We start from the raw sequence: 14029 nt of genomic DNA on the forward strand, positions 1-14029 counted from the left end.
CCTGACACATTAATACTAGGTAATTTCAATTCTCCATTCTTATCTCTAGATAGATCACTTGATCTAAACATCAGCAAAGACACCAGAGCCAAAACACATAGACTTAATGTACGCAGAATATTCCATCCAACAGATAGAGAATACATATGCTTCTCAGTCAGTGTGCTCTAAAATACATCCTAGGCCACAAATAAGATTTTCTGCGTAGAAAAGAGTTAACTAAGATCATTCCTTCCATCCTATCAGGTCTTAGTCCAATGAAGTAGAAGTTAATAGCAAGAAACACAGCAGACCCTGACAGAAACATGGACGCTGATCAGTACAACCTTGGATGACCAGTGAGTCATTAAAGAAATGGAAAAATCCTTAGATCAGATCAAATGAAAACAGCTCATTAGAACCATGGGGATATGTGGCTAGGCGGTTCTAAGTAGTGATGAGTGATTACATTAAAAAGTCAGAATGAGCCGGGCGGTGGTGGCACACGCCTTTAATCCCAGCACTGGGAGGCAGAGCCAGGCGGATCTCTGTGAGTTCGAGGCCAGCCTGGGCTACCAAGTGAGTTCCAGAAAAGGCGCAAAGCTACACAGAGAAACCCTCTCTCGAAAAACCAAAAAACAAAAAAAAAAGTCAGAATGTGCTGGGCAGTGGTGGCGCACACCTTTAATCCCAGCACTCAGGAGGCAGAAGCAGATGGATCTCTGAGTTCAAAGCCAGCCTGGTCTACAAAGCTAGTTCGAGGACAGCCAGGGCTACACAGAGAAAGCCTGTCTTGGGGTTGGGGGGAGGGTCGTAAAGGGGCTGGGGAGATGACAAAGTTTACCATGCAAGCATGAAGACCTGAGTTCAGATGGCGAACACCTGCATTAAAAAAAAAAAAAAACAAAAAAACGGCCAAGTGCTGTGGTTCACATCTGGGGTAGCTGAGAGGAAGGTCTCTGATGCTCATTGGCCAATACAGCCAAACTGGTAAGTTCCAGTTTGAGAGAGACCTTGTCTCAAGAACTAAGGTGAAGAACAGCAGATCCTCTGTCAGCCTCTGGCCTAACACACACACACACACACACACACACACACACACACACACACACACACAGAGCTACTAAATAAAACTTTAAATCAGGAGAGAATAAATAACTCAAATAGGAAGCAACCACCACTTGGGTGAAGAGACAGCCTCCAGGGTGAGGAGACATCACGGCCAACTGATCCCAGGACAGGAAAAACATCTATTTTTTTTTTTAAAGATTTATTTATTTATTTATTATGTGTACAGCATATGTGACTGCAGGCCAGAAGAGGGCACCAGATCTCATTACAGGTGGTTGTGAGCCACCATGTGGTTGCTGGGAATTGAACTCAGGACCTCTGGAAGAGCAGCCAGTGCTCTTAACCTCTGAGCCATCTCTCCAACCCAGGAAAAACATCTATAACATATATAAAGATCTGCAAAAGTTAAATGCTGAAAAAGAAACTAGTCAAATAAGCAATGAAGCTTATCAGTTGCTTTACTCACTGCTTCAGCAAACCCCGTGACCAGAGCAACTTACCGGGTTTACTCAGGCTGATAGATAGGCCTTTGTCTGCTTTCTGTCACTGTGCTAAACACTGACCAAAACTAACCAGGGGAGGGAAGGATTTATTTCACCTCACCTTGTAGTCCATCCCGAAGGGAGTCAGGTCAGGAACAGAGTGGAGACAGGAAGGCATGCTGCCCACTGGCTTGCTTTTCACGCTGTCCACATTCAGGAAGAAGAGAGAGATGGATGAATGATTGTGTTTAGCTTGCTCTCTCCTTTTTACCCAATCCAGGAGCCCAGCCCAGAAAAATGTTGCTGCTCATAATTAGGGTGGGTCTTCCTACCTTGTTAATCTAATATAGATAATCCCTCACAAACATGAATAGACTTGACTCCTAAGAGATTGAGATTTGGAACTGGAGAGATGGTTCAGAGGTTAAGAGCAGTGGCTGCTCTTCTAGAGGTCCTGAGTTCAATCCCCATCAACCACATGGTGGCTCATAATCATCTGTAATGAGATCTGGTGCCCTCTTATATATACATAATAAATAAATAAATCTTTTAAAAATTTGTTAAGAGATTGAGATTCCATCAAGTTTACAATATTAGCCACGAACTGAAGAAACTGTTCTCAAAAGAAGGAATACAACAGTCAAGAAATATTTGGACATCCTTAGGTACCAGGGAAATGCAAACCTGCTTCAAGATTCATTTCACCCTAGTCAGAGTAGCTACCAAGAAAATGAATACAAGCCGGGCGGTGGTGGCGCACACCTTCAGTCCCAGCACTCAGGAGGCAGAGCCAGGCGGATCTTTGTGAGTTTGAGGCCAGCCTGGTCTACAGAGCGAGATCCAGGACAGGCACCGAACTACACAGAGAAACCCTGCCTCGAAAAAGAAAAAAAAGAAAAGAAAAGAAATACACGGTAAAGGCAGGTGGATCTGTGAGTTCAAGGCCAGCCTGGCATACATAGGGAGTTCCAAGAAGCCAGAGCTATGTAGAGAGACCCTGTCTCAACAAAACTAAACACCCTAAGGAGGTGATATTTAACCTGATTATGTGGTGTCTTAATATCTAATAGTTCTGTGAGTTTGGATTGGAATGCATGATTGTCATACAAAAGAAAAATACAATCGTTCTAATTGAATACTAATTTTAAACTGTATTGTGAAGTGGCCTGGTAGTATTTTTTTTTTTTTTTTCTGGAGCTGAGGACCGAACCCAGGGCCTTGTGCTTACTAGGCAAGCGCTCTACCACTGAGCTAAATCCCCAACCCCGCCTGGTAGTATTTTTTCACATCTTATTGTTAGCTTGTGCGTGTGCATGTGTTGGGCCAGCTCTTTTTGCACCATGTTGGTCCTGGGGCTTGAACTCTGGTCACCAGGCTTGGTTGCAAGTGCCTTTACCACTGAGCATCTCACTAGTTCCTGTCTTAGGATATTGAGAGACTTTTTTTTTCTAAAAAATTAATTTATTTTTATTTTCCGTGTCCATGTGTTTTGTCTGTCTGTCTGTATGTACATTGTATGTGTGCCTAGTTCCTGACAGAGGTCAGAAGAAGGTATCAGATCCCCTGCAACTGGAGTTACAGATGGCCGTGAGCCACCATGCGGGTGCCGGGACTCAACTGGGTCCTCTCAAGAGCAACAAGTGCTCTAAACTGCTGAGCCATCTCTCCAGCCTTTTTTCTCTTCCTCCTCCTCCTCCTCCTCTTTTTGTGGTGGCTGTTATTTTGAGACAGGGTCCCATGGATCCAGGGTAGCCTCAAGTCCACTGTGTAGCAGAGGAGGCTGGAGGCTGGTCTTAAACTTCTAAACCTTTCTGCCTCCACCTCCCACATACTGGAATCACAGGCATGTGCCCCACAGCTGACTTTGTTCATTTGTTTGTGGCAGGATCTCTGTAACCTAGGCTCTCCTGGAGCTTGCTATGTGTCCCAAATCTCAGGGTGTGTGCCTGCGGTCTTTCTGAATGCAAATACTCAAGAGTTTCCAAAAGAACATGATGATAGAGGGAAGTGACCCTGATGTTCAGGGGTGTGTGTGTGTGTGTGTGTGTGTGTGTGTGTGTGTGTGTGTGTGTGTGTGTTCTTTCTGTTTTTTGTTTGTTTGTTTGTTTGTTTGTTTTTTTTTTTTGAGACAAGATTTCTCTGTGTAGCTTTGGTGTCTGTCCTGCATCTTACTTTGTAGACCAGGCTGGACTCGAACTCTCAGAGATTCACCTGGCTCTGCCTCCTGAGTGCTGGGATTAAATGCGTGCGCCACCACTGCCCAGTTTACTCAACAGTTTTTAAAAGAACATGGTGATAGAGGGAAGAGGCACTGGTGCTCAGGGTTGCTCTCACCCTAGACTGCTGTTCAACTCTCAGAGGCCACTGAGAGCCCTGAATATTGACCTGGAGAAGGGGAAAATTCAGATATAGCCTTACTAAATGAGGCAAGCCTTGTAAACTATCCTATACTTTGAGTTAGGGACCTTCCATGCTAGTCATTTAAACGGAACCCACAAGAGCATCATCCAAGGGCCTAAGGGTCTAAAGAGCTGATCTTAAAATAAAGGCATTCCTGGATTGCTCGAGCCTAGACATCTGTCTAAAGCAAGCTATGGAAGGAAAACAGCATTGTGCTGGGTTACATTGTCTCTATGAATGTTTTTGTCAAATGCCAACTACAGCACCAGTTTAAGGTACATAATAGGTCATTATATGACCTAAGAGAAAAGACATGAGGAAGGCCCAGTAGGAAAAACATTAGAAAGGGAGCCATGGGATCCAGATCCCAAACGTCAGAAGATAAAACCACTGTGTAACACACTCCTGGTAGGAGGAGAGAGCTAGAAAGCTGTGCAGGCGTATGACTGCACTGTGCGGGCCATCCTGACTCACACACTGAGTGTGGAAAACTGTGCAGGCGTATGACTGCACTGTGCGGGCCATCCTGACTCACACACTGAGTGTGGAAAACTGTGCAAGTGTATGACTGCACTGTGCGGGCCATCCTGACTCACACACTGAGTGTGGAAAACTGTGCAAGTGTATGACTGCACTGTGCGGGCCATCCTGACTCACACACTGAGTGTGGAAAACTGTGCAAGCGTATGACTGCACTGTGCGGGCCATCCTGACTCACACACTGAGTGTGGAAAACTGTGCAAGCGTATGACTGCACTGTGCGGGCCATCCTGACTCACACACTGAGTGTGGAAAACTGTGCAGGCGTATGACTGCACTGTGCGGGCCATCCTGACTCACACACTGAGTGTGGAAAACTGTGCAAGCTATGACTGCACTGTGCGGGCCATCCTGACTCACACACTGAGTGTGGAAAACTGTGCAAGCATATGACTGCACTGTGCGGGCCATCCTGACTCACACACTGAGTGTGGAAAACTGCAAGCGTATGACTGCACTGTGCGGGCCATCCTGACTCACACACTGAGTGTGGAAAACTGTGCAAGCGTATGACTGCACTGTGCGGGCCATCCTGACTCACACACTGAGTGTGGAAAACTGTGCAAGTGTATGACTGCACTGTGCAGGGCCATCCTGACTCACACACTGAGTGTGGAAAACTGTGCAAGTGTATGACTGCACTGTGCGGGCCATCCTGACTCACACACTGAGTGTGGAAAACTGTGCAAGTGTATGACTGCACTGTGCAGGGCCATCCTGACTCACACACTGAGTGTGGAAAACTGTGCAAGTGTATGACTGCACTGTGCGGGCCATCCTGACTCACACACTGAGTCTTAACCCTCAGTAACTCAGAACGTTCTAGTACTTGCAGAGAAATGAACCAGCTGGCCATCTGCAATCACAAAAATACAATATCCGAGGAAAAATCAATGGGCAGGTTTAAAGGCTGACTAAACACAGTTGAAGACGAGATTAGCTCATGGAAAGATTGCAGAAGGCAACAGTCTCAGCTAACATCTCATCTTGAGGTAGGAAGGTTGCTTCACAGAAGTATCATTTGGGCTGAATCAAAGAGACCCTAATGACTCCACCAGAAAATGCTTAGAACTGATAACCAGTTCATCAAAGTGGCAGGGTACAAAATCAACCAGCACTCAGCAGTAGCTTTCCTGTATACAAATAAATGAAAGCGCGTGGAGAAAGATCGGGAAAGCATTTCCGCTAGCCACGCTTAAAGAAAATAACCGAAGAAGAAACCTAACCGAAGAACTGGAAGACTTGTACAATAAAAACTTTAAAACACAAGAGACGAAATGAAGACACTAGATTTCCCTGTGCTCATGGATTGGGAACATTAAAAGTATGAAAATGGGTATCCTATCAAAAGCAGTCAGCAGATTCATTACAATCCCCATCAAAATCCCAGAGCCGTTCTTTGCAGAAACAGAAAAAAACAAAAAAAAACAAAAAAAAAAAACAATGTTAAAAATTCTTGTGGAGAAGGAGGGGATGCAGCTCAGCTGGTAACCTGCTTATCTAGCATGCGCAAAGCCCCGAGTCTGGCCCCTCGTCCCTAGCACTACAGGAAACAGGTATAGTAATGCATGCCTGAAACCCCAGCGCTCGGGAGGTAGAGACAGGGTAATCACAAGTTTTTGGACCCTCTCTCAAAATAAAATTTTGCTGAGCTAAAGGAATGCCTCAGGGGTTAAGAGCACAGGCTGCTGCTTCCAGAGGACCCGGGTTCAGTTCCCAGCATCCACATCACCTGGTTCACAACCACCTATAACTCCAGCTCCCGGGGTTCTAGCACCCTGCCCTCCCTCTTCCAGACTCTGTGGATAGCTTCACTCACATGGGGCATGCATCCATACAAACACATACACATAAATAAAAATAAAAAACTTTTAAAAAAATTTGCTGGGCACTCAGGGCAGAGGAGGTGACTCTGTGAGCTTGAGGCCAACCTGGTCTACAGTAGAGGTTCCAGGCTAGGCAGGACCACAGAGTGGGACCCTATCTCAGAATAACAAAGTTTCCAAACAAAAACAGGATTCACTCTGCCTAACAAGTGGAGGATGCAGGAATTTCCCATCTTAAGAAGGAAGAACCACGCAGCTCTCACGAGCGTGCTTCAGTGTTTCCCAAACGTCAACATGCTGTCACCGACACGGAGGTCTTGTCAAAACGTCATGCTTGACAGGAGGCCTGGATGGGGACCGAGATGGTGAGGGGCCAGCAGGGCCACGGGACACAATGAAGGAGTTTGAGGTGCTGTGAGAGTGCTCTGGCTTTATTCCTTGGTCAGGGTGAGGATGGCGACGGATGCAGCCAGCAAACACTGGAGTTCTTTTCTAACTTTTTATTTCTTATTTTTCTTTCATTAGCTAACATACAAAGAGAGGGGTAGAGGGCCCCGTCAGGGGATGGCGCTTCCCAATGTCATAGCTTTCCTTGCCCATGAACTTGTTCTAAGAGACGTTAAAGCAAATCCAGCCATTGCTTCAGCTGTACCTCTACCAGATAAGGATCAAAAAATTAAAAAAAAAATATAGCCTACACTCAGTGTCATCATCACACAAAGTAACAGTATTATGTAGCACAAAATAATAACTTCTTGAAATTGTCTCATGGCCATCTGCCATATCCTTGTTTTTCAAGGTTCTTCTCAGCCTGTAGCTTCCTGGTCCTGCTCCCCCAGGGTCTGGGACTTTAGGAACCGAACGCATAGGTATGGTCCTTAAATGTATAACTTGCCGACTTCACTTCTGGGATTCTGTTTACCCAAACGCGATGACAATAGCTTTAGAACCATTCCCTCGTATCTGAGCTCCTCTTCTCCAGTCTCTGCCGGATCCCTCAGCCTTGAGATCAGAACAGAACACAAGAGACTGGACAGAAAGCCTCGGGCCTTAACTGGACATCTGGATGAGGTCACCTGAGGAGATGCCTGGGAGATCACATTCCTCAAACTTTTAGCTTGAAACTCCTTCAGTTTCTCGCACACACTTCCTTCCCACCCCCAGGACCTCACGGTTTTAATCACTGTGTAAACTGGTTGTGTAGTTCATTAAGGTGTGTGACCCTCTGCCCTTCCAGTCCCCAGTGCTGATAAGAATGGGACTTCCTTTAATGGAGGAACACATAATGCCAGCCTCCTTCTAGGTGCAGTCCTGGCATGGAGCCCTCTTCTCCCACAGCCTGCCCCTGACAACCACAAGATGTAGCCAGTACTTTCTGCCTCCCAATTCCCCCCCACCAGCTTTTGAGCCTCCTAGCCCTCAGACTCTTAAGAGGGGGACACAAAGCTTCCTGCCGGCTTCACAACCAAATGCTGCTGAGTACCAGGCCTGGGGAGGGGACATCTGTGTCACACTTGGTTCATAGGTTTCAAACTCTGTGTTAGTCAGGCTTTGTGTGACAGGATTCAAGTCGGAATCATTAAGCACAAAGGGGCACTGATGGGAAGGATGTGGGTGTCTCCTCCAGGGATCTGGACTCCGGAAAGGCAGGAGGTGGATGAGACTTCCTTTCTGGTCTTGCCTCTCCCCCACCCTCTTCTGGTAGGCTCATTCTGCCCTCTAGAGATCAGTCTGCTAGTCTGGATGTAGGCCTCAAGGAGGTACCCCTAGTATGAACCACACACTGCAAAGGAACTGTGTGAATTCTGATGCCTGGGTCCACCAGACCAACTAAATCTTTGTGTCTGGGTGGAGGCTGGGCATTCCCTTCTAAGAGACTCCAATGTGCACCTAAGACCAAGAACCACCTGGTGGCTTCAGGCACTCAGAGAGGACTCTTCTGCGCTTCTCACTGCCCAAGGGGCTTCCTTCGGGAAACCTGTTTAGGATCAGAGGCTTCCACGGGGGTTGACGGCTCCCATCCATCAGAAGATTCATCGGTCAGCAATTTAGCAGGTAAGTCATTATCTGACCATAGCAGCTGTCCGTCACCTGCTTCCCTCCTCCCATGCCACTGTCGGCTGCAGTGTTTTGATCTTTGCACCCCAAGACTGCACGGTCTTGAACAAGAAGCTACGAAGGCTCTGGGGATTCAGTAACTTGGTGGGAGATATGGTCACAGACCAGAAGTGGAAGAAGCCGGCGGGGTCTCGCTGCCTACCCAGGAAGGCACATGGGAGAGGGACAGACCTGGAGGCCAGGGAGAGGCTTGAGTGGCAGAAGCCTGAGGGTGAAGGCAGGGGCCAGCACAGTCTGGATGGGCACTGAGGATGAAGGATGTTGCTGATCTTGGTTTCCCTCCATTCCTCAAGGACTTTACCTCTTCTAGAAGGTCAGACCCAGACTTCAAGACCCAAAGCCCGTGTCGCCTGGCTGCACTTCAGGACAAGGAAGCTCTGACAATCACTGTAGGATTAGGGTGAGAGCTGAGACCGAGGGCTTTGGAGTCGGTGCAGCACAGCCCTGATGTGATGTCCCTCTCCATCCCCTTCTTCACTGAGGGAGCTCCTACAGTGTCCCCTCACTCGACTGGGACCCAGTCACTAGTTGGACCTTACAGAGACTGTCCTTTTCCTCAGGAGGACTCCCAGGGAGGGCCTAGAACATTCTACCTATGGGATGGTCTCCATGCCAGGGGCTCCCTCACCCTGAGGTCCTGCACCCTTACTAGGCCAGGCTTTAGGTGGTCTCTAGGAGTAGCTGTGTTTTCTCCTCATGGAAGTCCTGGTCCAAACTCCAAGGTGGGGCAGGCAGAGATACAAAGCAGGAACCCCAGGGCTTCCTGCTTGCTCTGCCTGTGTCCCGGAACCCACCGCAATAACCTTAGGAGCTGGCTCTGACCTCTCTAGTCCAGGCCCCGCCCTAGACGCGTGGGAATAGATAGGATGACATCACACTTGGGGCTGAATGTTCACTTCTCTTTCCAAAAAATACCAAACACACCATCTAGATGTAGTAGTGGGGAGGGCCTGGCTGGGAACCCGGACTTTACACACCCAGGGGGCCCTTGATGGAGGCGGGCAATTTAACAACAGGTCTGCAAGTCAAAAGAGAGAAAGCTGGTTAGTGGAATGAGCGAAGGTGATGGAGACAAGGGCTGTGGAGTCAGGCCCAGGCACAAGATTCTTATGGCAGCCCTGCCTAGTGTCCATTCCTGGGGACAAGAGTGAGACAGTCTGACCTCGTGACCTGTATGGACACCCAAACAATGTTGGGCAACTAACTGCTAGAGCCTGAGGCCTGCTCTTACAGACAGGAGACTCATGCTTCCAGGTCTCTCTGAAGCTCAGTGTCCTTGTGTGTGAGGTGGAGACAGTCCTTAGCCTAGAGAATTCCCTTTATATGGTTGCTGTGAGGAGCTGCTGGATGGAGTATGAAGGGCTCTCTGGACCAAAGTGTGATGAGCTGAGATCCTTCTGTTGCTCTGGGATCTTCAGGGCCCAGCGTATAGTGGGCAGGTGGCCCCTTCAGTAAGTAAGTACACAGATGAAGTTTTTTCAGGTTTTAGGTGGAACTCTTGCCCCACATTGGGCGCCAGCCAGGGGCTAAGCTAGTGTATAAGACCCTGTGTACTCATTCTGGTGCAGACAGAACAGACTGGGTCTTACTGGATGACATGTGTTGGCTGGGTCTTGCTTCTGATCTCTTTGAGCATCTGAGTCTGTGACTCAGAGCCCATGTTGAGGACCGGATGCTTGGAGCTCCAGACAGAGTTCAAGGGGTCTGTACCCCTACCTACCCTTGCCTAGGGTATCACGTAGCTGGCTGGAGTTCTAGGCAAGAGGGTGGCTAGGCAGATGGGCTGGGCAGGGCAGGCAGACTCAGACGTACTCTCGGGCAGCAGTTGAGGGTCCAGAGCGATAGGGCTGTGGGATGCTGTTGGCTCTCTCGGGCTCTGGGCATGTGCAGCAAAGAAAGGAGCCCCCCAGCATGGCCAGGCCAGCAGAGGCCCAGCCGACGAACAGAGCTGGGCCAAATTCATACCTGTAAAAGGTAGGGAGGACTCCATCAGGCTGCAAAACCCAGCCCTGCCTGGCCCCAACCCTCTTGGGGATCCTGTGCCCTGCAACCAGCACCTGGTAGACAAAAGATAGCACACAAGGACTTCACAGGCCTCCTCCTTCTTTCCAAATAAACTAGGGTGAGTGCTCACCTTGCCTCCCTCCCTACTAGCACGTCCACCCCACACAGCTCAAGTCTGGTTGAGTTGGGGTCACTGCCTCATCTGGCTGGTGGAGAGACGGATATAGAGATCCAGATGGATGTGGGAGAACAATCTGCTGTCTCCTTTCCCAGTCATGGTCTGGTCTACGGACCAGAGTCCAGACAGGGTGGCTCCTCACTGCCCTCTGGAGATTGCTGCTTTTCTGCCTGGCCCTCTGGGCTCTCCACATCCAGCCTGGCTCTTCCAGGGTTTTCCCTGTGCCTTGGTACCGGTCTTCCCCTCCTAGAACACCTTCCCAGCTCCTTCTCTACCTTCAGGGCCCAGTTCATATGGAACCTCCCGACTGGGGGACATGCCTTGTCGTTCCCCTTCACCCCTCTACATGCTCACCTCACCCCTCGTCACCCCCCACCGGAAGGATCCTTTGATCTGCACTTGGAGGGCAGGCAGGCTTAACTGTGTTCTCAGGACCCAGTCCAGGCAGCCCCAGGAGTCCTGAAGGGATGGTCCTAGTCCCAGCTTGGCTCCTTGGTTAGACCTTGCAAGGCAGGTCTTTGGGCTGTAGCTGCCCACCCAGAGCACAACTCTCTTGTCTGAATTCTCCTTCTCTGTCTTCTCCATGGAGCCTTCCCACAGAGGCAGCCCAAGCATCCCTCTCATCCTCCTCCGCCCCAGAGTCATCAGGATGTCTGGACTGGGAACTATCATTCTTTGCTCCTGGCTAGACTGAGAGGAAGGGAAGAACCAAGTATACCCAGGCCCCTCTGAAAGCCCCTGACCCCCTTCTCGGCAATGCCTTTAACTCTAAGTAGCTCCCAAGTGTACGGCCTGCTTCGTGCTGCTACCTCCCTCACTCAGAGCGCCCTCTGCTGGAGACAAAGTTAACAGCTGCTTCGCTGTGCTGGCCTCCACTGTGCGGGCCACCTCCCTGCTCTTCACACACAGCAGAGGGCGGCTGCAGCCTCCCCCAGGGTGAGGAGCAAATTCTCACCCTGTGCTCTACTGTGCGGGCCACCTCCCTGCTCTTCTCACACAGCAGAGGGCAGCTGCAGCCTCCCCCAGGGTGAGGAGCAAATTCTCCTCATAGCTGCGGGCTTTACCTTAGCTACCCATTTTCTCCAGTCTCACATTACCAGTGCCCCCCACCCCCGTTCTTCCGCCTCCTCTGGGGAGCCACCTTGACCTGCTGCCACCAGCAGAAGTAAAACTGCCCAGGTGTACTGAGCCCTGGACACAAATCTCTTTCCTCACCACCTCCGAGAGCCTCAAAACCACAGGAGAGCTGGTTCTGGCATGAAAAGGTTAAGTCACAAGTGACCCAGGTCACTGGCAAGAACATAGAGCTGGACTTTAGACCCAGAGTTAGGGCCCTGGGCTCCTCAGGGGCCTGGTTACACCAGGATGTCCTTGTCAGGTCTCCCATCCCTCTCAAGGGCCTGGTCACACCCCACGTGGCTCTCCTTTCTCAGAAACTATCTGGGGCCCATTCCCTATTTCCTCTTCCAAGAGACAATGGGCCAGGGGAGGACAGCTAAGAAGGGGCCAGCCCCGACACTCACCTGGCGTTGATAGGCGTGCTGGGGTTGAAGAATTCCTGGGTTACCAGGGTAGCATACCATGAGACAGCGGTCAAAGTACAGAGACCTAAGGACCAAGTGGGGGTGCTCAGCTCTGCCTGGCCCAGCCAGCCACCGGGGTGGGCTAGCTGCATGGTCGAGGGGGTCGGAGGCAGGGCACTCACCCGCCAAGAGGAAGAGGGCACCCCCGGAGATGGCCACACGGCCCTTGGCGATGGGGTTACTGTCTCCAACCCGCGTACACTTCATGCCCACGACACTGAGCACCATGGCCACAAAGCCCAGCAGCACTGCCACTACCATCAGGGCTCTCGCTGACTGGATATGACCTGGAACAGTGAGATGGTACTGAGCAGGCGTGGGGATCTCGGAGGGGGTGGCAAAATGGAGGAGTTGGACCTGGATGGGAGCAGCCCAGTTTGGAAGGGCTTGAGTAGAAGCTCAAAGAGGTCTGGACCACTTGCCTGCTTGTGAGAAGAGACAAGGAATATATGAGAACAGGGTGCGGAGGTGATTTCCCACTGGCCCTTACCAGCTCCTCTGAACGGTGCTGAGTGATGGAGAGTTTGAATTTGCTCCTCTGCCGCTTTCCCTTGGGTCTGGAGCACCCTCGAGCATCAGGAGATAGGGCCAGGTGCCGCTCAGAATTGCCAGAGAAAGAGCTGAGAATGTGGGGCCCACCTAAGCCCAGCTTGGTCCTCAGCGGCAAGCCCTGCTAATCATCCATGGAAGTGTATGCCTGCTTCTCTCTGAGTGTGCTGGTCAGATCTCGGCTGCAGACAGCTCGGGGAAACTTAGGTCTCTGAAGGAGGCCAGTGATCTGCCTGGGTCCGTGTGCAGTGGGGCTGACTGGTGGCAGTTTCTGCTCAGGTGCTTTGCAGAGCCCTGCTGGAGTGCAGGTGAGATGGCCCCGCCAAGGTCGGAGCTGTAATGGTGGCTGACTGTGGGCCAGCTTGGTGGTTGACATGCCACATCCCAAGAGTAGGGGTGTGTGGTGTGTGTGTGTGTGTAGACATGTGTGTGTGTGTATGTGTGTGGTGTGTGTGTGTGTGTGTGTGTATGTATGCGTGGGTGTGTTCTGTTGTTTGTGTGTGCTCTAGTGCTTTGTGTCTGTGTGAGGTGTTTACACCTGTGTGTGTGTATACATGTGTCTACCAACATAGAATATGGAGAGAAGAGGAACAGATGGTGTTAACAGGCTTGTGGAACCAGACCCTCATCTACCCTCCCATGTCCTATGTATTAGTGTCCTGGTTACACAGGAAGACATCAGTGCGAAGGGTTGGGTGACTGGCCAGGCAGGCTATGGTGTCAGGACAGGGAGCCCAGGCTGCCAGCCTCTTGTGCTCATATGGCCTCCCCAGAGACCCGGCTGGCCTGGACTCTCTATAGTGTACACAGGACAGCAGTTAGGGAACCACACAGGGACTGGAGTGTGCCACCCCGGGCTGAGGGCAGGCTCTGAGAAAGCTTGCCCCAGCCCTCCCCGGCCCCCTCCCAGGCTCCCTGCCTCAAGCCTACCGTCCAGGGCCAGAAGCGAATCATAGAGCTTGCATTGCACCTGCCCGGTGCTCTGAGAGGCGCAAGACATCCACAGCCCTTCGTAGAGGCCCACGGCCGTGATGATGGCATCGCCGGCATAGGAGGACTGCTTCCACTGGGGCAGGGCGGTGCTGGCGATGATGCCCACCCAGCCACCCAGGGCTAGGAAGTAGCCCAGCAGCTGGAGGCCTGAGTTGGCCATGGCCTAGGGAGGAGTCCGAGGGTTCCAGGGCTCAGAGATGGGCCAGGGTCTCGGGGAGCGCCGTGGTCATGGTGAGAGGAACAGCTGGAACAGGGAAGCTAAGTGGCACAGGAGGAGGAGGGGAGCGGAGGGGACGGCTGGACGGA

General features: G+C 50.8%; 1 protein-coding gene across 1 annotated transcript; it reads right to left on the reverse strand.

The window, feature by feature from the left end:
- Window positions 1-6708: 6708 nt before the first annotated feature.
- Window positions 6709-14029, reverse strand: Cldn19 (claudin 19). Its single transcript, XM_052717067.1, has 4 exons — window positions 13661-14029; window positions 12304-12468; window positions 12122-12206; window positions 6709-10381 (listed from the first exon to the last, which is right to left on the reverse strand). The coding sequence occupies exons 1-4, from the start codon at window positions 13881-13883 to the stop codon at window positions 10219-10221; spliced, it is 636 nt and encodes a 211-aa protein (XP_052573027.1). The 5' UTR covers window positions 13884-14029; the 3' UTR covers window positions 6709-10218.

Source organism: Peromyscus californicus, unplaced genomic scaffold, assembly GCF_007827085.1.
Source record: "Peromyscus californicus insignis strain IS unplaced genomic scaffold, ASM782708v3 Scaffold_5__1_contigs__length_169319896, whole genome shotgun sequence".
Classification (NCBI taxonomy): Eukaryota; Metazoa; Chordata; class Mammalia; order Rodentia; family Cricetidae; genus Peromyscus; species Peromyscus californicus.

Bases quoted from the DNA above. Each gene is read 5' to 3' on its own strand.
- Cldn19 (XM_052717067.1), bottom strand. From the start codon at position 13,883: ATGGCCAACTCAGGCCTCCAGCTGCTGGGCTACTTCCTAGCCCTGGGT. The intron at 12,469-13,660 runs GTAGGCTTGAGG...TCACTGTTCCAG, and splicing joins TTCGCTTCTGGCCCTGGACG to GTCATATCCAGTCAGCGAGA. The intron at 10,382-12,121 runs GTGAGTGTCGGG...TACCTTTTACAG, and splicing joins AGCACGCCTATCAACGCCAG to GTATGAATTTGGCCCAGCTC.